This window comes from Trichoderma asperellum, chromosome 5, assembly GCF_020647865.1.
Source record: "Trichoderma asperellum chromosome 5, complete sequence".
NCBI lineage: Eukaryota > Fungi > Ascomycota > Sordariomycetes > Hypocreales > Hypocreaceae > Trichoderma > Trichoderma asperellum.
Genome location: NC_089419.1, coordinates 1346801 through 1371648, shown reverse-complemented (window position 1 = coordinate 1371648; position 24848 = coordinate 1346801). Strand labels below are relative to the sequence as shown.

At 50.0% G+C, this 24848-nt stretch overlaps 9 protein-coding genes and 1 non-coding gene across 10 annotated transcripts; 7 read left to right on the top strand and 3 right to left on the bottom strand.

The window, feature by feature from the left end:
* The first annotated feature begins 96 nt into the window (after nucleotides 1–96).
* TrAFT101_008612 (uncharacterized protein) lies at nucleotides 97–3078 on the top strand. Its single transcript, XM_024899749.2, has 3 exons — nucleotides 97–580; nucleotides 633–1778; nucleotides 1840–3078. The coding sequence occupies exons 1-3, from the start codon at nucleotides 254–256 to the stop codon at nucleotides 2860–2862; spliced, it is 2496 nt and encodes an 831-aa protein (XP_024761977.2). The 5' UTR covers nucleotides 97–253; the 3' UTR covers nucleotides 2863–3078.
* A 170-nt stretch (nucleotides 3079–3248) lies between these two features.
* TrAFT101_008611 (uncharacterized protein) lies at nucleotides 3249–4769 on the top strand (the record flags this gene model as incomplete). The annotated part of the gene is made up of 1 exon (XM_024906474.2): nucleotides 3249–4769. One exon carries the CDS (start codon nucleotides 3249–3251, stop codon nucleotides 4767–4769), a length of 1521 nt encoding a protein of 506 aa, XP_024761978.2.
* A 117-nt stretch (nucleotides 4770–4886) lies between these two features.
* Nucleotides 4887–6215, top strand: TrAFT101_008610 (uncharacterized protein; the record flags this gene model as incomplete). The annotated part of the gene is made up of 1 exon (XM_066128386.1): nucleotides 4887–6215. The coding sequence occupies one exon, from the start codon at nucleotides 4887–4889 to the stop codon at nucleotides 6213–6215; it is 1329 nt and encodes a 442-aa protein (XP_065984504.1).
* Nucleotides 6216–8026: 1811 nt separating this feature from the next.
* Nucleotides 8027–9012, top strand: UBC7 (Ubiquitin-conjugating enzyme E2 7). Its single transcript, XM_024901841.2, has 2 exons — nucleotides 8027–8380; nucleotides 8529–9012. The coding sequence occupies exons 1-2, from the start codon at nucleotides 8134–8136 to the stop codon at nucleotides 8780–8782; spliced, it is 501 nt and encodes a 166-aa protein (XP_024761979.1). The 5' UTR covers nucleotides 8027–8133; the 3' UTR covers nucleotides 8783–9012.
* Nucleotides 8915–12117, bottom strand: TrAFT101_008608 (uncharacterized protein). The gene is made up of 2 exons (XM_024901842.2): nucleotides 9361–12117; nucleotides 8915–9294 (listed from the first exon to the last, which is right to left on the bottom strand). Exons 1-2 carry the CDS (start codon nucleotides 12004–12006, stop codon nucleotides 9193–9195), a joined length of 2748 nt encoding a protein of 915 aa, XP_024761980.1. The 5' UTR covers nucleotides 12007–12117; the 3' UTR covers nucleotides 8915–9192.
* Nucleotides 12118–12643: 526 nt separating this feature from the next.
* TrAFT101_008607 lies at nucleotides 12644–12727 on the bottom strand. Its single transcript has one exon. It is a non-coding gene; the product is annotated as a tRNA-Glu (tRNA).
* Nucleotides 12728–15039: 2312 nt separating this feature from the next.
* On the top strand, nucleotides 15040–18568 carry TrAFT101_008606 (uncharacterized protein). Its single transcript, XM_024899879.2, has 5 exons — nucleotides 15040–15815; nucleotides 16405–16653; nucleotides 16851–17010; nucleotides 17068–17567; nucleotides 17623–18568. The coding sequence occupies exons 2-5, from the start codon at nucleotides 16494–16496 to the stop codon at nucleotides 18279–18281; spliced, it is 1479 nt and encodes a 492-aa protein (XP_024761981.1). The 5' UTR covers nucleotides 15040–15815; nucleotides 16405–16493; the 3' UTR covers nucleotides 18282–18568.
* Nucleotides 18569–18926: 358 nt separating this feature from the next.
* TrAFT101_008605 (uncharacterized protein) lies at nucleotides 18927–22357 on the top strand. The gene has a single exon (XM_066128385.1). It carries the CDS (start codon nucleotides 19088–19090, stop codon nucleotides 22061–22063), a length of 2976 nt encoding a protein of 991 aa, XP_065984503.1. The 5' UTR covers nucleotides 18927–19087; the 3' UTR covers nucleotides 22064–22357.
* TrAFT101_008604 (uncharacterized protein) lies at nucleotides 22176–23493 on the bottom strand. The gene is made up of 2 exons (XM_024903739.2): nucleotides 23164–23493; nucleotides 22176–23110 (listed from the first exon to the last, which is right to left on the bottom strand). The coding sequence occupies exons 1-2, from the start codon at nucleotides 23430–23432 to the stop codon at nucleotides 22483–22485; spliced, it is 897 nt and encodes a 298-aa protein (XP_024761983.1). The 5' UTR covers nucleotides 23433–23493; the 3' UTR covers nucleotides 22176–22482.
* Nucleotides 23494–23667: 174 nt separating this feature from the next.
* Nucleotides 23668–24670, top strand: TrAFT101_008603 (uncharacterized protein). The gene is made up of 2 exons (XM_024909684.2): nucleotides 23668–23886; nucleotides 23948–24670. The coding sequence occupies exons 1-2, from the start codon at nucleotides 23874–23876 to the stop codon at nucleotides 24463–24465; spliced, it is 531 nt and encodes a 176-aa protein (XP_024761984.1). The 5' UTR covers nucleotides 23668–23873; the 3' UTR covers nucleotides 24466–24670.
* The last annotated feature ends 178 nt before the right edge of the window (nucleotides 24671–24848 follow it).

Below are 24848 nucleotides of genomic sequence, written 5' to 3'. Positions count from 1 at the left end.
ATTATGGTGAGGGGCTTAGCGGGCTCAGGGCACCAAGCACGCTAAAAAATAATGCTATTGATGTTCTATTCTTCTTCGACACAAGGGAGGGGCATTTCTGCAAGGGTCTGGCGAGACTACGAAGAGTCACTGCAACCATTTCAAAACCTTCGAGTGACTGATACTGCATACTTGGGTCTGACTCACCTTGGCACGTCGGTGATGCCCTCGTATGCCTCGCGCACCTTATAAAGCCGCTTCCTGGGCACTCTGAATGAATCTCCTCCGTGTGGTCTCCCGATCTCGACCTCGACTCCAATTCTGCGGCGCCGCAAAAAGCCACGTCTATCGAAGATACTCGTTCTCTGCCATGGATTCTCTTAAGCTTCATAATTCGCTGAAGCCCGGTGCGCCGGTGCCCTTTGTTCCAATCAAGAAAGGAGAGGTGTCCTGGTACGTCTGCGGTCCGACTGTGTACGACAAGAGCCATCTGGGACACGCGCGCAACTATGTGTCTACAGATATTATTCGGCGCATCCTGATGCATTACTTTGGCTTCAAGCTTAACTTTGTCATGAACATTACAGACATTGACGACAAGGTGAAATACCTTTGGAGTATATCGGCCTGGCGCAAAGCTTACCATCTAGTAGATCATCATCAAGGCTCGACGACAGCGATTGCTCGAGATCGAAAAGAACAAGAGCTACTCCCAGGAAGAGCTCCTAAAGCTGACACGTACAGCTTTCAAAGCTTATGCAGCTAGCAGCTTGCCATTACTTTTGGAGAATGGAAACGACTTGGACGAGACCACTTACACTGCTCAACGAGACGCAGCATACGGCAAGGTCCTTGCTGGAGGCACTCTGACTGGAGAAGGAAAGCCAAGCGATGCTGAAGCTAAGACCAAGATGCACATCAGCAACATGGATGCGGCGGCGAACGCTCTCAAGACCGGCTCGATATTCCCCGGAGCCGACGAGATCTTCCTCCCTTATCTCGACTCTCTCTACAAGGAATCCGTTGACACAAGGGACCAGAGCATGTTCACAGACTTGACAAAGAGCATGGAGGATTCATTCATGGCTGACATGGATGCGCTCAATGTCCTCAGACCTGATCATATTACACGAGTTACTGCATACGTCCCGCAGATTGCAAAATTTGTGGAAACTATTGTGGACAAGGGATTTGCGTATGAGTCCGAGGGATCTGTTTATTTCGATATTGCCGCTTTTGAAAAGGCCGGAAACTCTTATGCGCGACTACGACCGGAAAGCAAAAACGACAAAGCTCTTCAAGAGGAGGGCGAGGGATCTTTGTCGAAGAACCTGGGAGGCAAGAAGGGCGCTGGCGATTTTGCTCTCTGGAAAAAGTCAAAGGCTGGAGAGCCATTCTGGCCTAGCAAATGGGGTGATGGTAGACCAGGCTGGCACATCGAGTGCTCAGTGATGGCATCTGATATTCTGGGTTCGCAGATGGATATCCACTCTGGCGGTATTGATCTTGCTTTCCCTCATCACGACAACGAGCTGGCACAGAGCGAGGCTTACTTCTGCGAACACGGCAAAGGCGAGCACACTTGGGTGAGGTACTTCCTTCACATGGGTCATCTCTCCATTTCTGGTTCGAAAATGTCCAAGTCTTTGAAAAACTTCCAGACCATCCAGGACGCATTGGCTACCAGCTATACATCGCGAAGCATGCGTATTGTGTTCCTGATGGGCAAGTGGAATGATGGCGTTGAAATCTCGCCAGATATGAGGGCTCAGGCTGACAACTGGGAGTCGACGATCAGCGTAAGTACAAGTTATTACTTTACTATCTGTTGGGTCTAATCACTAACCATGGCTGATACAGAACTTTTTCACAAACACAAAGTCATGGCTGGCCGAGGCAGGCATCGAGAGCGGCGTAAAAGCTCTGAATATCAGCTCAGACAAGCCTGCTACCGGCCTCTTGGCCGAGCTTGAGCAGGCTAAGAAGGAGGTGGAGGCGGCGCTCACAAACTCGATTGATACCCCGCGAGCAATGCTTGTCATCCTGAAGCTGGTTAACACGACCAACAGCTACCTGAAAGACAACAAAGATACAGATCTCGCTGAAGTTGAGGCTATTGCCCGCTGGATCACAAAGCTGGTTGGCATCTTTGGCCTTGATACCAATGCTCAACCCCCCTACGAAGGCCTTGGCTGGGCATCTGTTATTTCCGAGAACACAGATCCTGAGACTGCCGTCAAGCCCTATGCTGCAGTACTCGAGCAGGTCAAGTCAGACATTGCGGCCCTCGCACTGTCCAATGAGACCGTCTCAGCACTTCTTGCCAAAGATCCTGCATCTGAGTTCCAAGCTATTGCTCAGGGAGGTTCTCGTGATATCGAGAGACTGTCGCTGCCTTACCTGAGAGTAGTATCTCAAATCCGTGATGGGCTTCGTCGCACGGTCTCCACTTACGATCCTCAAACCAAGAAAGCCATTTTGCAAATCACCGATCGAATCCGTGATCAAGATCTGACCAACCTTGGCGTTTACCTTGATGACCGGCCCGATAACCAGCCATCTCTCATCAAGTTTGTTCCTGCTGCAGAGCTTATCGCGGCTCGAGAGGAGAAGATTGCACGAGAAGCCGAGAAGGCAAGGAAGAAGGAGGAAGCAAGGCTTGCTAAGGAAAAGGCAGATCAAGAGGCTAGAGAAAAGGCAAAGGTTCCACCTGAGGACTTATTCAAAAACGACGAGCGCTACAGTGCCTGGGACGAGCAGGGCATTCCTACCAAGCTTAAGGACGGAAGCGATGTGCCCAAGAGCCAGCTTAAGAACCTTAAGAAGGCATGGGAGAAGCAAAAGAAGATTCATGAAGATTTGAAGGCCAAGGGTGGGCTCTGATCATAGTTTTACTCTTGAATGCCAGACAAGAGATAGCAGATAGAAAAGCGTAGGTTAGAAACGATGCTTTTTCTTGCTCTTCTATCGAGAAATCCGAATCTGAACGAGCCTTGCTGGTGAATAGCCACTAAAACCGTCTCGCGTATTCTATTTTTGCTCCATTCTTCTTATTTGCCAGTGTCGAGCGCTGAGCCAGCTGGCCGTATTGAATCGCACGTGATAAGAGACTGATTAAAACGCAGGTGTCTTCGTTTTCCCAGAAATTCTCAGCTACATCTCACAAAAACACATGCCTAAACTTCTATCCTCATCTCTCAGGTTTTTGGGTTATAGATTTTTGAAGCTAATTGTTGCAGATATCGCTTTGTATCAGTCCGCCATCTGCGATGAAGATCGATAACCTTTACGTCTCGTACAAGCGAGACACCAGACTCCTGCTACGCTGGATCATCAAAAATTCAAATGATATCATCAAGACTCTGAATGACTCTAGATGCAGCGTTGCATTAGAGATCAATGTCACAGGTCAGGTTACGGTCTCCGATCTCGTTCCTATGTCAGCACTCATCGCCAAACATCATCCCAGCATTCCATCTAAAACCTATCATTTGTTTCAGTCTGTCATTAAGTTGCGATCTATCTCCTACTCCCAGTATCAGCAGCTAGCAGCAGCAAGTTCCAGTGAAGAACTAGAGAGAAAAAACTCGACCCACAAGTTCTTCATTGATACTCTCACAAGTGCATTTGAAGTCCTGGGCGGTAAAAAATGGCTATCCGAAGAACGAGAGAAACGAGCAAACAAGGACGGGGAGGAGCAAAGCGACGCCAATACATTTGCTTTTACCAATAAATTCTCCGTATTGGATTTAGAGAGCGATCCAGAGAGTGGTGATGCTTTGGATACTGATAGCGACGGATTTAACACACAATCTACATCTTCTCAGAAGAAGCAGAAGTCGAAAACAGGTGGGAAGAGAAGGAAGGGAAAGAAAGTCAAACGAGGTCACAGGTCTTCGCAACCGGGTGGTAGAGGTCTGGACGACATCGCATTGGAGAGTTATCGTATAATTGAAGATGACGACATGGCAGAGTATGCCATGGCTGCTCTTGCGCTAACAAGAGACATGATTCAGCTTCGATTATCTCTTCAGGACACTTGGCGTAAAGTAGCCTACGAGAATCTCAACAGTGCAGTGGCTGCAGCCGTCTCCAATATCGCTGTAGCAATGATCAAGCAGTCTGAGGCAACGATATTCATTGACTTTCCAGGTTATGAATCATACGAAATGATTAAGCAAATCATCACCCAAGGCGATGTCGAAAAAGAAAAGAGTGAATTCCACTTTGCTATTCCTACAACAGGGATCAGCGGCTCTTCAAAAGCCACTGAAACACTGCTGGATATCAAAGAGCTCTTCCTTATCCATACCTATCATGACCTAGTTGATTTCATAACGGACTATCAGAAGTCGAGGAGCGGAAAGCCGACAAAGCGTATGCTCGCCGAAATTGACAACTGGAATCCAAACTTGGATCTGCAGAAAGCGACCAAAGAGGAGAGGATCAAATGGAGGCGCTCGTATACCATTAACTGGCTGTACGATCTTGTCAACATAACCGCATGTGTTGCAATCCATGGTAAAAATGCAAAAAACGAAGAATACGTGTTTGAACAAATGGATTGGTCCGACCAAGGCCCATTAATGGCATACCGCAGGATGTTTGGCCTAAACAACTTTGCCGCTAAAGTGACGACACTTGCTATGCAGAAACTTGGCACTGACTTCCACCATAAGATATCGCCGCATCTCGTTTTTCACCTTCAGTGTATTATGGATGCATGGACTGTGTCTCGCGGATGGGCAATCAGCAGTGTGAAAAGCCATATTCTCAGCGAGCCGGCGTAGAGCTTCCGACCGCGGCGTGATTTGGATATCTTTCTCGGCTCAGAAAAATGGAAAGAAGAAGCAGTGAGTGTGGGTAAAGGATACTTCGGAGCAATAGTCATTCTCGAATTGTTTTATATGCGCTTGGAGAATGATGACAAAGGTTTCGAACACACAAAGGACTGCATCAGAGTCCTCGATAAGCTAGGTTTTGAGTTCCGAGACGCATTGGGGAAGTGTGAGATTTTCAACAGCCTTTCGGCGTCGCTCCCTTCAAGGTTCGTGACAACTAATCCTAATGGTGCTTGGGACTACTCTCCTTTCTTTTGCGGTGCGGGTCTGGCGGAAGGCCTCGAGCTTTTGTATCGAAGCGCCATGACCTTGTGGGAAGCGATGCAGGAACCAATGCTAGTCCTGCACTTACACAACATGCTCGTGCAAAGAGGCTACCTCAAGCAGGCTATATCGCTTTATGGATGTTTAGAAATAATATTTTCTGATAGCTTCTTCTCTGGTGGGCAGCCTCCTACCGGCGATTATGTCGAAGCTTTCCGTTCTCAATTCAGCAAGATTCGTTCTCGAAAACCAATCCTACAAGAGAAAATAAGTCGTCGAGTGAAAGTCACTCACGCTCGCGATTTTCTAAACTTGACTCAGCTGCGTCTCTTTAAGCAAAAATCTGCCTTGTTTATGTACGGGTCAGCAGACTGGGATCCAGATCGTGTCCCGGATAGCGATGTCATCCCAAAGTCGGCCCTGGGTTTCGTTCGGCTTAGCCAGACAAAGCGTGTCCGCGATCCAGTGACATCCAATTGGCGATTAGAGCAAACAGATTTTGTCAAACAGACTCGGGCTACAGGCATGAGCGAATCATTCATAATGGCCCTTGACCCATTGTTCGAAACTTTTAGAGACGAAAGACAGACGCAGATGGCTCAAATGACTCCCTATATACCAGATGGTTCTTCCACACAAATGTCTTGGCTCTACAATAGCAATAACACATCTAAAAAGGGAAAGAACAACATAAAAACCATCAAGTACGATATGACGGCAGAAAGAATGTTGAGGATTCTCTACAACGATGTCTATCGTGACATCTGCGGCGGTCTTCCACTCCCCTTTTCCAACCTCAGCTATATATGGATAACAACACAAATGCTACTATATTTCGAAGAGCTTGGGTTGAAATGTCAAAACAGTAGCAAAACTTTATTCCCATTAATTGACCTCGTCGATTTCAACCTGAATAATCCATGCTTCATGCAGAGTGATGAAAGGCTACGTATTACGCTGCGTGCTCTAGGCGGCAAAGATGAAGAGCTGTTAAAGTTGATGGCTAAAGTCTTTGAAAGATGTGGAGGCCAGCTCATCGATTACGCGTATTGGGATACTGAAGACGAGGAGGCGGAAACGAATCTTGGCCCAGTGGTGGAAGATGACAGCTCTGATTGCTGCGTTATGTAGGGGAAAGTGGGCATGGCGTGGGTAGCGGGATAAATTGAAATCTGGCTAAATTGTAAGATATCATGTTCTCATTATCATATACTAGATTTACTGTTATCTTCTCAATACGAGAGACTTGATGAAGATCTATTTAGCAGAGAACAATAAATCGACATGGCTTATAATACCGCTAATTCCTATGCTAACTAAAACCTGTTGGAATAAGATTTTCTAGCTTCCACTCTCACTAGTTATCAACAAGGCAGCAAGTGTAACACCCATTCTGATTTCAATGTCAGTACTTTTTCTCCATGTTAAAGCAATGGGCGGTTCCTGAGGATACTAACCACTTCTTTCGAAACCTATAATCGCATTAACATAACACCTAGAAGAAAGACATAAACAAGAGCTATAATACGTACATGGCCAGATGGACAAGGCAGCGGGAATTGAAAGCAAGTGTCGTACACAGCACAGCCGTCAGTCTGGCGATTCTGCAGAGATGGGACAGCGACAGCTACGCCCAAGAACAAAACGAGAGAGAAGAACTTCATCTTTGATGGATTTTGATGTTTTCTTTCAGAAAGTAAATGGGTAGCGAATTGGTAACGCTGCTATCGGACTGACTTCTCGAGTTGCTTTGGACAGAGGAACGATTAACCCCCCTTTTATACATCGCAGCTTCACTCCTCAGACAAGCAAAAGAGCCCAATTGGATTAAAACAGGTAAGACATTCACACGTAACACGTAAGCACACACGCACACACACAACGTCTCTCAGCCGCTCGCCCGGAATTCTGTGCCGACGAATCATCAAAGAAACAATAGGCTGTAGCTTCGCACTCGCCTAAGAGGTGGCATTTTCCCGGTAACACTGCAGATTATACGAGACTCCTTTTTTAAAACAATTCCAGAACTGAGGGCAGCTGAAGTTCTAGAACGTAACTATGAATGTATGAATACTCTCCTGTACCGCCATGCTCCTACGTGGAATAAATTATCCAATTCAGCCGATAGAGATTTTAAACATTAGATAAGAAGAGAAGCTTGAAAGCTAATGATAGTTGGGTAGTATTTATGTCGTTTCTCATGCCAATTTCGTTTTCGCTAAAAAAAATGAAAGGGTAAGGAGAAGAGGAGAAATAGGTTTGCCACTACTATTGCTGCTGCTAGTACTCGATACCCCCATTCATTAGTACTGTTGATAAATCCAAACTCTGTACAGCTCTTTATGTACTTATACTTACAAACCCGCTGCGTAGTCCCCAACAGATGGCCAGAGTATCGCGGAGATGATTCCTATCGACTGCCGCAGATAGGCAAATTCATCACCTAGCTTTTACTTTGAAATATCATTGCATCACTCCCTCGGCCTAGTATGTCTCTCTACTTCTGCAGGTCAGACTGGAAAGGGCTGCGCTTCAGGTAGGATATCCCAATGGGGACATCCACCACCAAATAAGACGGACCATATTAGGTAACTGCGTATATGTAAAGAGAGTATACCGGTAAATAACAAAGACCGAAAAGTGCGGCTAACATAGTAGTATATACAATATATAACATCAAGTATAATAACTGTTTTAGCTTTTCATATTAATGAAAGCGCCCCGTTTTGAGCGCATCACAGTCCACCTCCAGCACTTACACGCCTGACCGTTGGTGGCGCAGACAGTTCGCAACATCAGCCACAAAAGGCTTCCTTGCCTCAAACAAGAAACGGTACGTACCTCCATCGTCCCAGACCCCGCCACCTGTTCGGGTTGCTCTCCCGCCGCGGCTCCGATTCCGCGATCTCGCCCTCAATCTCCAACCAAACACCAACCTCCATCATCGTCAAGCCAAATCAACCCTCATTCTTTTCTCTTCTTTTTTCTCTCGCCTCCTCACCATAATAAATAATAATAAAAATAATAATAAAAAATAACCGCCCCAAACATGGCCCAATCAACCGCCCACCGGCGCCTCCTCCAAGAATACCGCGCCCTCACAAACAACCCGCCCGAAGGCATCACCGCCGGCCCTGTCTCGGAAGACGACCTCCTCCACTGGGAATGTCTCATCCAGGGCCCCGAAGGAACGCCCTTTGAGGGCGGCGTCTTCCCTGCCGAGCTGAAATTCCCAAAGGACTACCCGCTGGCGCCGCCGTCGATGAAGTTTTTGGCCGACATGTGGCATCCCAACGGTATGTTTGTGTCTCTCTATCTATGTTTCTAGCCCCGAAAAGGAATTAGTATTTCTCATGTCGCAAAATCCACAATTCGCTACTACTACTACTACTACTACTGGCAAGAAAGCAAAAAGACTAACACGATTTTGCGACAATAATTTAGTCTACCCCAGCGGCCTCGTCTGCATCTCCATCCTCCACCCCCCTGGCGACGACCCCAACCACTACGAACACGCCTCCGAGCGCTGGTCCCCCATCCAATCCGTCGAGAAGATCCTCATCTCCGTCATGAGCATGCTGGCCGAGCCCAACGACGAGAGCCCCGCCAACGTCGAGGCCGCCAAGATGTGGCGCGAGCGCCGGGACGAGTACGAGAAGACGGTCCGCGACGGCGTTAGGCGCATGCTGGGTTTGTAATATTCTTTCTTCCCTGTACGAAGAGGGTTGAGGAGAGGGGAGAACAGGGGAAAAAGATTGGCGATTATAAACAGCCGATGTGAGATGGGATTTGGAGTTTACAGACTGGGGGGTGTTACATCTTCTAATTTTCTTGGTTATAAACATATATATACGTTAGGTATGATATAGGGCATAGCATGGCGTATGGGCGAAGTAAATCGAAATAAAGAGCAAATATCTGATATCTGAACAAACACTCAAGTCATCATATCCATCATCCAACACCGTAATGATCATTGCCATGGTCATCATCAAGTTGGGAAATCCTCTCTCATGTCCCCTTACTCTGGCTGCTTCTATGCAATGCCTGCATATAGAGAAAAAAAAAAAAAAAAAAAAAAAACAGAATCGCTTTCAAATGAGACGCTTCATAGCCCATTGTCTGCTTTGAACTTATCCCAGCTCTCATTCAGAGTGCTAAACACCAGTCCAGCAATGAGTCTCACCTCAGTACTTGCGTCTTGCGGAAGCTACACATCCAAAAGTAAGCGTATATTCCCAGGATTCGTTCGGAACATCTCAGTTGCATATCTTACCTTGTCAGGGTGGGTCTTTGCAATAGCCTTCATGTACGAAATCTTGACCTTGTTTGCCATGACCAGCTCATGCAGCCCAACCTTCTTCCAGCCGCTATTCTCCCAGAGCACCGAATCCATACTAGCCAGCAAAGCCCGCAGATTCTCTCTCTTCCCGTCTCTCCATGCAGATACCTTGGCGTCTACCTTGTCTGCTAGAGCAAACTTCTCGTCATCCTCTTTGGCAGCGGCCTGGTTAGCTTCACGTAACCTTGTGACTGCTTCAGAGTCTTTCTGAGGTGCTCGACTGGCCGCTGATGGCTGAGGCCGGGGCTTTGCTGCTGGTCTTGGAGCAGGCTTGGGCTTAGGAGCAAGGGCGTCCTGGCATCGCTGACGGCCCTTGACAGCCGTAGCTCCACCAACACCAGCTTCAACACATTGCTTCCATACTGTGCCTGCGTCTGCCCATCTCTCCATCTGCTCCAAGGCCTCTGCTTTCCTGCTTAGCGCCTTTCCATAGAGCTCTTTCATGTCACGATTCTCTTCCTGCCCAGCCTCATTCTTTACAGCCACTGTTTCCCCTTGGCCGTTCCCTGGTCCAATGATTTTGAGCGCTTCATCTGCATCAGCCACTGCTTGTTTAGGCTCTCCAGTCTTTAGGGCAGTTAATGCACGATTTGTGAGCAGGATAATCATTAGAGGATGCGTTGTAGGAACAGACGACAGAGATGAAGAGTAAGACGCATGTGCCGCCGCATAGTCGCCTCGCTTAAAATGCGTAGTTCCCTGTAGCCTGTGCGTTGTCGATGCTTGCAGTGCTGCAGGGCTGATAGAAGGAATTTGTCGAGCAGGTCTGGGTGTGGCCTTACGCGGAGGCGCAACCGCTGGTGCTGGCCGAGGTTGACTTGGGGCTGTTGGTGTTGATCGCTGGACTGCTGGGGAGGGGTTTCGCTGCGTTGGTTTTGACGCCTGTGAGCCGAACAGTAGATCCGGCTCAGGCTCAGATGTCTTTGGCTCTGGCGCCGGGCTTGCCTTCTTTCTCCTGCTAGCACTTACATAGCTAGAGAAGCTGTCATCATCGTCTACTGTAAGTCTGTTCAGCCTTGATCTTGCATCCGACACCATAGGCGGCGGTGCCGTTTGCTGTTGCCATCGTGGAACAGGGCTATTTCGGCTTTGGGGTCCTGAAGATAGGGCGGGCGATGATCCTCGTGAAATCTGAGGCCCGGATCTTGATTCAACGGCTGGACGGCTGCTGCTGCTGCTCCTGGCAGGCTGTGGCCTACCACCAGACTCAAGCATAAGTGCCTCGTCCGTGGCGTTGGAGCTGCCTTGGGTAGGCCTCGGCTGTGCTCGTGCCTGTTGAGCATCGCGCATCCATTTCGGCTGGCTTGGGTCTCCGTGTCCTTCCTGCTGGAATTCCGCCACTGCTTGTTGCATCTTCTTTTGCCCAGTCTTCCAAAGAGTATTGGCAGACTTGAATAGGGTGCTTCCCATAGCAGCCGCTGTTTTCGCAAAGTCAACCTCGCCTCCTCTTGCAGGCGATCGACTGTCGCTTCGCTGATTTTGGCCTCCTGATGCAGGAGAGCCTCGCCCTTGAGAGCCCCGAGCTTGTGACGCCTCCTTTGATTTCCTATGAGCCTCATCCAAGAGCCAATTAGCCGCTGCCTGTGCATTGAATCCTGTTCCGCTCTCCACAAGCCCTCGTCGAGCCTGCTCGGGAGTAAATCCGTAATCAACAAGTTGCGCAACAGCTTTGTCGAAGGGATCTTTATTCACCCTAGGTACTCGCTCGATATTGGGATCTTTATTCACCCTGTGTACTCGCTCGATATTTCGTTCTATGGGTTCGTCATCGTCGGAAGAGCTCGAGTCATCTTCGATTGGCTTTCCTGGCTCGCTTCGCAATGCTTCTTGTTTTGCTTGTTGTTCCTTTCTAATTTCATCCACAGGCCTCCCGAGGTCCCCTAGAAAATCGAAATCATCTGCGCCAGAGGAAGTGCCCCGGCCAGCTCCAGTTGAGGCAGCAGGCTTCACCTCGTGTAGCCCGAAGGGGTCGTCATCATCATCTCCTCCGAAAGCCCCGTTGCCATTAGAAGCTGTTGTTGAGCCCCATGCTGAGGAGTCTGTCAAGTCCAGTTTGCCTTTATTTGGTGCCGGTGGGGGATAATGGCTGGCGTTGTCCACCTTTGTATCTCTGTTGAATGCGGCGAAGAGGTCGTCGTCGTCATTGGCTGAGCTCTTGGCAGGCGCAGGTGCAGGATTTTGCTGTTGCTGTTGAGGGACAGGACTAGGCGTGAAGCCTCGAGATCCTAGAGCATCCCAGTGTTGTCCATTTCCAAACTGTGCCTCTGCTAGCTTCCGTCGCTCTTCTTCCTTCTTTCGTTTCTCGGCTTCAAGCTGCGCTTGTCTTTCGGCTAATGACAGTTTCTGGGTGGCTTTCGGTAGGCCAAAGCTCAGATTGCTGAAGCTATCTTGCGCAACCTTTGCTGGCGCCGCCTTGGGAACCGAGTTGTTTGACTGCTGGGCCGACAGCGGCGTGCTTTGCCCTGTGCCAAAGGGAGATGGCGATGATCGGTAGGGGGGATACGAGGGGTTGGCGGCCATCGGCTTGGGCTTGTTGCCCGAAGCGTTTGCGCTCCAATCGAGGCCCGATAGATCATCCATGGCGAATACGGCGCTGGTTTCTATCGCAATAAATCGATCATGGCCAGGTGTTCACGGTAGGTCATTCGCTGTCCTTGAAGCTATCGCTCGGCCCCATATAGAGGGGACTCCAAGTGGGCGCAAACCGCTCGCCGCGATTACAGGGGCTCTGATTCGTGTCAAGCTGCACAATCGCTACTGCTGCAGGTCACATGACCTCTACTCTGACGGCAACGCTCTCTACACGATCAAGCTATCAAAAGCATGTGAAAATGCGCAGTCAGTCGCTCAATAAATTCAAAGAGAAAATTTTCTTTTCAGTAGTGTGAGTTGAGTTACGTCTTAACATGAGGGGGGAAATTGTGAGATGTTACAATATTTTAAACGCTGTATATGCTAAAACACTATGCACTATTTATCTACCTATGCCAAAATACTCAGGCATGCTTGCGCTTAATACTCATTCATTCATGAAAAGAATCGCTCGCCGAAGCATAAATGGTCTACCAAACTAGATGAATACTACAATACAGTCATGATAAGAAGTAGTAGATCTTGCAACAACATCATACGTGCGCGTCGTCAAAAATAAATAGATAGGATGCAAGGTGTAGGGTAGGTAATTGACCCAAATGGCCAAAAAGACAAAAAAAATGAATTCCGGCGCCGGGAGTCGAACCCGGATCGCCGCGGGACTTTCACTGATGAAAGCGCGGTATGCTAGCCACTACACCACGTCGGAGATGTTATTTGATGTTACATTTGCGCCTTGGTCTAGTATATAAATACTAGAACAACCACTAAGCAATATTCTCCTCCTTCTTGCAACTGAGTTTAGGCTTTAAAAAGCAACCTGCATGTCATAAAAGCGTAAGATGCTCTCTTTTCCTCTTTACATACTGTAGTGCATTGTGAATATTTGCCCTCTTAGCCATCTTAACTAAATGACACACGCGAAACCGAAGCTTGTGCCATACAGCACACACAGAGTGTACACAGGTACTCTGATGTCCTGCTTCGCCCCTGATAGAAGATTGTGTTTTAGATTGTCAATCTCTTGTCGATCGTTTTCTTCGTTTGGCTAGTAAATTATATCGGGAGACTGCCCGATATACGCCCCTCAACATGCCAGAACTTTTGTCCTCTCGATCATTTCGTCATAGGATCTCAAGCTGTCAAACCGTACCTACAGTAAAACCTAGCTGGATGCTAGTGCTCTTGGCAAGAAGCGGACCCTTTCAGATCGATACCCTGTTGGTATATGCACGAGTACCGTACTTTTGACGCGATGTACTCTATTGAATGCCTCACGACTTCCAGTAACTCTTCCCGAATGTCAAGGTCCTATAGCTCGCAAAATGTAGGAGCAGCACATGCGCAGGCTGCACCTACCATACCATTGCTTGGCGACAGCCTGACAGGAGAAACAGAGGCTTGTGCTAGAAGCCAGCAGCCAGCGAGATGAGATGAATATAAGAATACGGTGCGACTCCTTATGGTTGTTTCTTCGCTTGCTGGGCGGCGCCACGGCAGCCTCTTTTTCTCCAGACCCCACTGGGCCAATCCAGGTACCAAGCTTGCAGAGCAAACAATAAAATAGAGACGAATTAATACAGGCTGACTGTGTCAAGTTTCGCTGATTTTCCGAAAGCGATCTCAAGGGGTTGCGCCTGAGCACCCTATTTGTCAGTATGGACCAACAAACAAGCTTACGGTCATCGCTTCAATGTTCACTTCTGCGTTGGCCTTCGCCTAGCTACCAGGCACAAAGAAGCAGGGGCTGCTGTTTTAGGGCAGATTATGGAATATGATTGGCCACAGGCGCTGGTGAAACCGTTTCAAATGCATACAGGGTCTCCCTAATGCAATGCTTGGCCCCTCCATTTTGGTGCCCCTGAATATTCAAGGGCCTTATGCGGGTGCCACCCACCCAGCCTGTTCAACAATAGGAAGCAAACAGGCGTCATATAACAGCGTTCAACAATGGGAATCCATCTTGCTTTATGAGGCTAGCGAGGCCAGCTTTTCCCAATGACCAATGCGGGGGCCCAAAACTCAAGGTTCACAATATTTCGTTTGTCGTTAAATACTTGTCTAGGCCTGGCAGATGGCCTGCGGTCCCCCGAGTCTAACGGCATGACCGACTGCTGTGCTCTCCTGGCTCTGCGATGAAAATTGAGATGAGCGGGAAGCGACATGCTTGCTGCCAAGCCCATCCGCACATCGCATGGCCAAGGCTCCACCAGCCTCGTCATATGCGCCAGAAGCCATCCAAAGTTCCAAGCCGTTTCATGAGAGGAATGGGAGCTGCAATTTAGCACAGGCGCAGGCCGCCGCACCACCAAGGCGCTATAGAAGTCAAGTACAAGCAGCGGATGGCGTTCTCTGCATGTATTCTCATCTAGCGCTGTTTTTTATTTTTATTTCAGCCGCAAGCCTTGTTTCTGATGCAGGCCAAAACTCACTGCAGCGGTCATGCGTATTCCTGGATTCAGGAGGCAGAGCCGGAGTCTATCTAAGAGCCTCCTTAGTGGGCAGTAAGGATTAAGCTCTGCATTGACGACAGCTGAATGGCATATTCCAGAAACCCCAGCAGAGACGAATTAATGCTCCCTGAAGTGGTATCATCACGCGGGTCGGACAAAAAAAACCTCCCAAGGGGCACATGAATATCCCTGCTCGACCCCATGTCTCTTAAATTTCTTGAGTCTTCTGGCCAATCAGCTGTTGAGCAGGCGTTTACAGCATCCCATCGCCTTGAGCAAATATGTACCTCACAGCAAGCGAAGTTTCAATGCCCCTCATCGCAAAGAAGCTCCTAATCGCCGCCCCCCTGTTAGTCCCTGTGGCTATTAATGTTTGCCGCGTTTGGAAAGTCGGGCCATTGATAGCGAAGCCTGACTGGTCCGTGGTTGGGGCGTTTGGTCGACCCTTGATCCTCCGTAATCTTCTTTTAGTGCTTCTCCACGGCGGACGGCCAGCGAGAGATGCCTGATAGCCGGCTATTTGCACGCCTGAAGAAAGGCCAAGGCTACGATCTGTAAGTTGGTGTAGCATACGTACCATGTCCTGCTGTACTTTGTGATGCCTGCTGCTGGGTCTTTATCATTTCTCCCATCTTCTTCATCGATCCTCGGGGCCTGTCCTTGACAATCTCTCACCCATACCCGACTTGTGCATCAGTATTGGCGCGAGGACCTGGAGTCTCCCCAATCCCTTGATAGAAAGATCGCCCTTAATATCCCATATACAACCGCACTCATCCCTCGTTTCACGCTTTTCATCTCTCTGCGCTTTTGTCGCGTTGTGTTTTGCTTAGCATTCCCACGTTCTTTACCATTCCTTTCGGCTCACCAACGTACATTCCTTCGTTTCTATTGTCTATACGCATTTCTTTTTGCACGCTCTTGGGCAGTTTAGCACTCCGATTCTCTTGAGATCGATCGCTGCTGTCTAGTCTCTCTTCTCGCCGTTCGTATTAACACAGGGAACAACAACCCCTTGCGCACTGACAAGCTGTCATCGGAACCCTCCGATTATAGCTAGAATTCACCACGCACCGTATCGATACCCATCGGACCGGTTTCGACTGCGTCGCAAAGTGCTTGTGACATTGCGACAGACGCACTGCAAGGAATTCTTTTTGGTGGCTGTATACGTGTCTGTTGAACACTCAGCGGCCTCTCTCTGGAATCTCTAGACTAGGAGCCGTTTTGTGAGGCTGGGAAATAGCGAAAGCTTTCATAAGTGTGCAGGAGTAGTGTTCTTCATTTCTGCGTTTACTCGCGCTTCTTTTCTTGTGGAGGTTTGACGATAACAGCGATACTTTGGTAAGTCTACTTTTGTGTTTGACAGTTTCGATGGACATCGTACACACAGATTTCGAGAACTTCACACACACACACACACACACACACACACACATACACACACCAATATGAAAAGAAACGCTGCATTTATATTGGCATACCTTGTTCTGCAGGGACCCCGCCAACGCAACGGGCCACAGTGAAGCGATTGGCTCCACGACACAGTTACTGTTTGGACGAGAGATTGGTCGATTACACGAAGTAACTTTTGCGTTGGCCTGCGAGGATGTAGATGCAGGCGAAGGAAACCTCCGTTTAGTGACGGATGTCGAGGTTGGCGCTGCAGCTGATCTGCTTCCTGCCAAATGTTGAGGCTTGTTGATGCTCGCGCCTTCTGTTTGCGATGCAGTCTTTTGGACGACCGCCTTCCTTCCACATTAGAGCATCTCAAGCTCTCCCCTCATTCGGCCGTTGCCATATTCCTTCCATCTACTCTTTCTGTGCTCCCTTCCCATCTCCCATTCTCAAATCCCCATTTATCCCGTCGTTTCCTTTTCTATCTCTAAGCCACCAGTTGGCAGCTTGCAGGACGCTGACCTCTTCTATCCAGACAGCCTCGTTGCGTCGTCCACTCCTTACCAACTCTTGATATCAGTCTTGCCTGGAGCAACACCTCGAGCTTGGATACATCTCATCACAATGCTCAAGTCTGTCATCGCCGTTACCGCGGGGCTGGTCGCCTCTGCCGACGCCTTCTGGCGCATGGAGTGTCAGGGACGTGTTGGCCTGGCACGAATGGACCCGATTGTTTACCCCGGACAGGATTCGCCTCACATGCACGCCATTCACGGATCGTCGGGTGAGTATTCTTACTTCTCTTGAGACTGGTGGGCCGGGCTGTACCTCCGAGTGAACCCTATTGCTACCTACGCGCGGCTCACTGTCGTGAGAGATATCGCCGTCTCTTTCGATCGATGGATCTTAGTTCGCCCAGTCTTCAGCTCCTGGCACCAAATCCGATTTCTTAATAGAACCTGTGGCTGACATGCTCTTCAGCATTTTCCGAGACCTCTGGCACCTCCGAGCTAGTCACTGGCAACTGTACATCATGCCGTGTGACTCAAGATAAATCTGCTTACTGGCACCCTGCTTTGTACTTTCAAGATGCCAGCACTAAGGAATACGAACTAGTTCCCCAAGTCGGCGGTATGCTTGCGTAGGTGGTCTCCCTTCAATTATCTTTCCCGACGGTCTGGCTAAGAAGATGTGCTAGATACTATCTTCTCTACGGAAACAACATCAAAGCCTTCCCTACAAACTTCCGAATGGTGGCTGGCGACACCGACCGACGCACTTACACAGCTGGCGATCCCACTCAACCTGACCCGCCAAAGTCCCTCTGGGCTTCGTTGGGCCAAACAAGCCAAGAAATTTTGGCTCAGCGTGCCATCGGCTTCAACTGTCTTAACTACGATAAGGCGCCCGAAGGTACTTTGTACCGCCACTTCCTGCCGGACAAGGCATACCTCGATGCCAACTGCAAAGATGGTATCCGCTTTGAGATCATGTTCCCGTCATGCTGGAAGGGCGGCGATGCGACCGACAGCCCCAACCACAAGGACCACGTTGCCTACCCGGATCTCGTTATGACTGGAGACTGCCCTGCAGGCTATCCTGCTCGTCTCCCAAGCATGCTGTTCGAGGTTATCTGGAACACTAATGCCTTTGCTGGTCGCAATGGTCAATTCGTCATTGCTAACAGAGACACAACTGGTAAGTTGATAGGCGAATATATCGTATAATTGAGACCGCCTAACATGATCGCTAGGTTACTCACTTCATGGCGACTTTATCATGGGCTGGGACCAAGACTTCCTGCAGCAGGCTGTCGACACTTGCACGAATCCCTCTGGCCTCATCGAAGACTGCCCTCTTTTCAACATCGTTGACCAAAGCACCGCGATGCAATGCCAGCTAGAGGACATGCCTGCGAATCTGCGAAAGGAAGATGGCAATGGACCTTTTAAGCAGCTTTTTGGAGGAATGCCCGGACACGGCGGTAGCCAGCCCGCCAGCCAGCCCACCAAGGTCTCGTCAGCTCCTACGCTGCCCTACCAGCCTGGTGTGACTGCACCCGTGAAGGGTTCTCCCCTTCCTGGACAGGTCTTCAAGGAAGGATCCTCTGATGGGTACTCTAGTGGTGGTATGCAGATTGCTGCTGTTGAATCTAAGCCCGCAGTTACCCCAGCCCCGGCTGGAGCGGCTGCCACTCCTGCCTCTTTCGTCAGCACCCAGTACATCACTGTCGGCAACGTCGTTAGTGAAATCCTATGGAAACAGGCATATACTACCGTCACTGTGGATGCTCAGCCCTCAACCGTGACTGTTACCGCGACTGGTCCTCGTCCTGCCAAGCAGCGACGTAGCGCTCACGGCCATGGACACGGCCACAGCCACAGCCACGGGCAAGGACAAGGACAGCTCTAAACGCTGTGAAACTAAGTGAACCACGCTGACACCACCCTTTTTCGTCATTTTTGAGAAATTTTTTTGTGAATCTGGACAGGATCCAGAGAGTTAGGGGCATTAGTGAGGCATGATTGAATCAACATTTGGCTGCTGGCTTTGTTCATAGGGTAAAAAAAGCTGTTTATCCAGTCTTTGGCATCAAAAGATTTAACGACAGTTGCGTAGGTAGATGTATTATGTGACAATCAATTAAGTGAGATTTAATTTATTCAGTTTATGCAAATTCTACAGTTACACCTTTTCCCTCTTTATACCCTTCAACCTCCTTTCCCTGCACTTCCTTCCGTAGCACCAAGACTTTATATGCAGCCTCATGGCATAGACTGCCTACCTCTACACGATGAGTGTAAACATAGATCGGGGGCAAAGTCATCATTTACTTATGTTTTTGCTAATATAGGCTATAGGTACATTTTGCATTCTTGATGGGCTGTCAAGTCTCAAGTTCTAAATCTGTAAAGGTCAAGTGGAAATGGTACTGTGGATGGAATGGACCACGCCCGGCAACGCATTCCTCAAAAACAGCAACAATCAACTATAAGCACTGACCGTCTGGATTGCTGCGGATGTTATTCTCGCTGAAACAGTGACAAAAGCAGAAGGGCCCGGGGGAAGAAGCCATTTCCCTCACGTTCTTGTATTTCTCTACTCCTTGGCACTCACTCGCGTGTGCTCGCAGCAAAGTTTTAACTTGTTGATATATGTGAATTATTGTATGAAATGAACGAGGCCAATATTAAATAAAATTGACGGGCAAAGAAATCATGAGCTACGCGACGCGTGCGCTTCGGCGAGAAGTCGAGCAGACTGAGCATCCCATTGGGCTGGGCTGGCTGCTTGCCATCTCGCTCTGCGGCGGCGTCCTACTCTTCACGACGGTTGGGTTGTTGCTTGTATGGTGGGTTAAGAAGAATCGTCACCCGGGACCGCAGATGGTATACGGATACTCGGCGACCCGCAACTCACTCTTACCGCCGTCGTCTTCGAGGCTGATCAAGCGGCGGCTGCTGGGATCCGAGTCCTTTAGCAAGGTTTCCAGTCGACTTTCCAGCCGGTTTTCGTTTTCTGCCAAAGCGCAGCAGCATGCCGTACAGACGCCGCTGCCGACATACGAGGGCGTTCAGCTGCCTGAGCGGAGGAGGACGGTTTCGAGGGGCAGGAAGAGGTCGAGGAGCTGGGTAGACGAGGATGATTTGCATGGGCCCAAGATGGTACGGAGCAATAAGAGGAGTGCGAGGGAGTCGTGGTTTGGGAGGGATGGCTGCCTTACGATGGCACCGACGTTGCCTAATATTGGGATGATTGTGCCAGAGTCTGAGAAAGGGTACGTCCAAGTCGGCGAGCTGCCGACGGCGCAAGGACCGCAGTCGAGATGGTTACCGCGCAGTCAGACGGAGCCGAGGCTGGCTACGATACCTGGCTCGCCATTGTCGCCAGGTGGTGATGACTCCTCATCGACGGAGACTGTACCGATACCCCTTAGAGGAATGTCAGTGCCTATTTTTCAGCCAGCTCCTATCCGGCCGGCTCAGATGCGGCACTCAAAGACAGATCCCAGTCTTAAGGGCATCTTGCGTTCAACAGACCTGAGACTCTCTCAGAGGAGCTCACGGTCTTCTGTCAAGGCGTCTATATCGTCTGCCCTCAAGGCATCGCCAACTAAACCATCCGGCAGCAGCCAAACCGGCATATCAGGAAGGTCAGGTAGCGGCTGGCGCGCATCGGGTAGTCCGCCTAAGAGAGGTGGCTCTTTTGCTGGGAGTAGGAACAATTCCACAAGCACAATTGGCAGTGCTGCGAATAGTCTGATCCGCGCGGCGACACAAGAGCTTGAACTCCCAGGGGGTTCATCCAGCCCCAGTAAAGCTAGAAGTGTGCATTGGGAGCGACAGGATCAACAGATGGCGAATAGAAGCCCGGAGAGGGCCCAGTATGCGTCGTCTCTGACCCAGAGCCCGCAACGGCAGAGTCCTCAGCGACAGAGTCCTCAGAGACAGAGTCCTCAGCGACAGAGTCCTCAGAGACAGAGTCCCCAGCGACAGAGTCCTCAGCGACAGAGTCCACAACGACATAGCCCGCAGAGACAAAATCCTCAGATGATGATGATGGTGCCTCATGTGCAAATGCAACCTCCGCACATGAAGTTCCCTCAGATGCAGCATCCACAGCTAGTTTTCCCCCAGATGCAGCATTCTTCAATATCGCATGTCCAGCAGCACCGTTCTTCAAAGAAGACCGCTGAGCGTCGAATGTCTGTCGACAGCGACAAATCGAGCTCCTTATCGACCCTCTACAGCACCAATGAGCCGGAAGAAGAAATGCCAAGGCAGCAACAGCAAACGCAAGATGACGATCCTTTTGTGGAAAAGGGAGGCCCAAGAAGGTGGCCTAGCTGGCAAGCGCGCCAGAGACCTGCAAACATGGACTCATCCCAGAGGCGGGCGAAAACTCTAAGCGCAGCATCACTGACTATGGGCGAGCCGCCATGTCCACCGCCACTGAGACCCGTCTCGGAGATTTCACAGCCGACGAAGATGGGCTGCGAGTCCCTGACGTCTCCCCGGATACTCCAGCCACAGGCAAGACCCGCCAATAGATGTTCCATTTCCCAGATGCCCTATCTGCTTGAGGCGCCTTCAGAAGCGAGCTTCGCTTCAGTATCGGTGGAGTCGGATGCGACTGAAGTGCTTGCGAGCGAAATGCAGAGGTTAGACTGGGTTGACAGCAGCGACTCGGCGTCATCTAGTCCCACCACGCCGACCAGGCAGACAAGGTACCGCGACATGTCCTCATCGTCGCCGTATGACGAGCGAGAGATCATGTCCTTGCTGATGGGGACGGCACCTGCCAATCGAACTTTACCGCTATCTCCTTCTCCTAGTATGATAGCTCCTGATGGAAGCATCGTCACGGTCCTTTCGCCGCCGCCGCGAGGAGGAGGCGGAGGAGGTTTGGTGCGCCAGGCATCTACCTCGAGCTCCATATACACCCTTGAATCCTTCATTGGCACCGACCTAGGGGTCGCGTTAACAGCTTCTCCTTCTCCCAGAGCTACCATGCGGTCACTCGTCGAGGGTGGCCAAAGACTGAGCAACACCGTTGCTGAGCTGCGCCGGATGAATAGCATGATTAGCACATACAGCGTCGCGTCCTTGGCTTCCACGGCCGTTGGAGAAGGGGACAACGCCCCATCTACTCTCACTGCTTCGTTGAGCGGCAGCGGCGCAGGGCTGACTGCCTCTCGGTCCATTCGCTTCGGCACAGCAAGCATTGGTAGCAGGCACTATCTCAACATCGGCGGCGATGCCAGGAGATCCATGGTTGTTACAGGCAGCCATAGATACCGGCCGAGGAGAGGGCAACACCGCCGCGCAGAAACGTACTATTATGGCAAGGAGAATCTAGGGCTGGGGCTGCGACTATCCTGTATCATGGACGGGACAATTAATGTCGTTACGCAAGATGTAGTTGCACAAGAAGATGAAGAAGAAGAAGAAGAAGAAGAAGAAGTTGTGCGGGACGATGACGGTCTCGCCTGCGGCCCTGCCATGGAAATCATTGAGGGGATACCTTCGGGTGTGCTGAGCCAGAAGCTGACTCCTTTGGAACAACTCATTGCCGCGGAGCAGCGACAGAATTTACACCGGGCGAGTTTAGATAGCCTTGGGCTGTATGACAATGATGGGTTCCTGCTCAGCTCACCTGAGAGAGATGCGAAGAGGACGGGTGTGAGAGTATAAACGAGCGACAGAATACGCAATTTTCTTTTGTTCTTTTCTTTTCCTTTTCCCGCTTCCTTGGAGGCGATAAAGGCTTGCTGATATTAGTGGTATAATATTGCAAACTAAATCTTCTTCTACTTTGTAGTTAAGTGTCTCGGTAATGGAGGTTGGGTAAATGGGGGAGTTTATCGAGTTGACATGGCTTGTATATTATTTATACCTTATGGTTGTTTCTTTCTTAAATCTAATGTTTAGTTGCTCTTTTTGTTATATAATGCACTTAATCTGATACCTGTTACTCACATATTCATTTTTTCCCTAGACATTGCAAAACATGTACTCCTCTGGCCAGGGAACGAATCGCCATATAGTTCCTCTTTTCTAACCCTAAACGCCATACCACCTTTTTCATGTCTCCTTTCCTGTTTAGCGGCAGATTACTCGTTATTTTCAGTTTCCACTCTTGGTCGCTTGCTCTCCGGATCCTCGGCCGAGTCGTGTCCGTTGACATCATCGTCCTTCTCAAGCTCGTCGCGTGGGCGTGTCCTACCGGCTCCTTCGCCAAGCTCTTCCGTCTCATCCTCAACCTCCTCCAGCTCTTGTCCCGGGCCTATATAGTTGCCATCTGCATCAAAGTAGTCGTGTACATTTTCTGCAGTGATCCAGCCGCCGCTACCAGGGAACGGTGGAGGAAGCCCGCCATCTGTGACGCCATGGAGAACTCCAGTGAAGCCCTCGACGGGCTCGTGCCCCGCGTTGCCCTCAAAGACGATGCGGTCATAGTCATTGTCGTCATCTTCCTCGTTGTTAGGGTCGGGATGTAAATCAGAGCAATTGGCCATGGCCTCGTAAAGCTGTTGCGCGGAGTTTGCTTCGGCGGAGCTTGATGGGACGATTGTCAGCTCGACGGTTTCAAAGTCGGAGTCGTCAGCGCCGCCGTCAGCAAAGTCAAGCTGCAGCCAGACAGCCTGGGACTCGTTGACAGATTTGAGCGCGTGGATTGAGATTAGAGGGTATGGGATCGAGACACCGGCTTCGGCTTGGTGGCTGAAGACGACGAAGTTTCTGGCGACAGGTTAACAGACGTAAGCTAGACAAAGATTGATGCAAGTACGCACTCTGAAGTCGCAAATACATCGACGGTCTGTTCCGCCAACTCTTCGGCGGCTTCTCCATCGTTCGCGCTGTTGGGTGCTGCAGCAGTATCCTGTGGGAAGATGGCTAAGCTGCCACACTGCGAGCGTGGGATCGTTGCCTTTGCGCCGGCGAGATGATAGTGTAGGATTGGCTTCCCATCTGTGAACGACTCGGGAGTTTGCGACTGGTATTCTGCGAGGGGTGTGTAGTCTGCCGCGGCGGGCGGTGATCGGATTGTGGTTGGCAGCATGACTGCCTGTAGCTTTGAGCTTCTGAATTGAGCTGAGCTGAGCTGAGCTGCGCTTGTGATGACTGGAGGGGGAGCGATGCAAGGCGGAAAAAGAGCGAGATCGTGGGGTAGCTGCATCTTGCTGCCTTATCGATACTGCTTCCAGCTAGGCACTGCAACGGCGTGGGGCCAGTGATGGCACGGCTCCGCCGATCACGATTCCCGCCCGTCTTGATTCAGCCTTGGACCATCAATCTTCTTCTAACTACGATACCCAATCTGCCATATAAATCATCACTGGCGGGCGTTTGGAGCTATCTAGACCATCGGTTTTTTCCCCCAATCAATTCTGCCGATTTCTGCAGCTTCAACATCGATCATTTGCGAGACTCGGTGAACCCAAGTCTTCGTTGTCGCCTATTCCGACACCACCTCGCATCCGGCCTGCTTGCAAGAGACACTATGCATAGCAACCGTGAGTAACATTCCAATGCTGCCCAAGTGGCGATAGGCATATGCTGACGGCAAGGATAAAGGAGCACACCACCTGCTGGAACAGGTCCCTCTCACAGTCTCGCCGTTTGTCTCTCTCCCAACCGCCACTACGCTCTCGTACAACTACAAAACGATGCCTTCCAACATCCCTCCCTCGCCATTGGGCATCCCCAATGCGTCAGATGACCCCTCCTCACAGCCGAAAGCCAAGTACGTAGTATCAAACTCCGGCCACGCCGCGCATCCCGATGATATCATTGCGTCGTGCCGCGCACTGCAAGCACACATCACCAAAATGCAGGAAGATGCGGAGAAAGACCTGAGAGAGCTGGAAGAGCGTATCCGGGAGCGAGAGTTGGCGGAGAAGAGACGCCTGGCGCCGGGATGGTTGGATAGCGATGCCCGACTATTAGAACCTGAGAGATCCGGGCCGGGTCATCAAATCGAGCCCAGCCCGCCGACGTCTACAGGACAGAGCGACCAAGGCGGGAGTGGAGATATATCCAGTGACGAGGGCGCTCAGCTTGATCGGGCTTTTGGAGATATGGCATTGAGATAGATGTTGCTATATTCATAGGTAGTAGAGCGTCCTTTTCTCGTTCTTTTTCTTTTCTGATCTTTTTTTTTCCTCTGGGTTTACATGGCTCCAGTTTTATGATAAATTTGATGATAGCTACATTTTTTATTAGAAATGGGAAATGGTTTATATTTTGGCAGTTGGCGGCGCGTTTTACATGCGACTCTATTCATACATCCGTTTCTCGTCCATAAAATTACTCCTTTTTGTCATGCCGCTTCGTTGAAGTATGCCAACAGTGACCTGTGTATTTGCCAAGATGCCCGTCAACATTACTAATTGTTCTTATAAATAATCGTAGGCCGACGGTGAAGCTGCCATTATACATTTAGTAACTTATATAGTATAAATCATATAATATATCT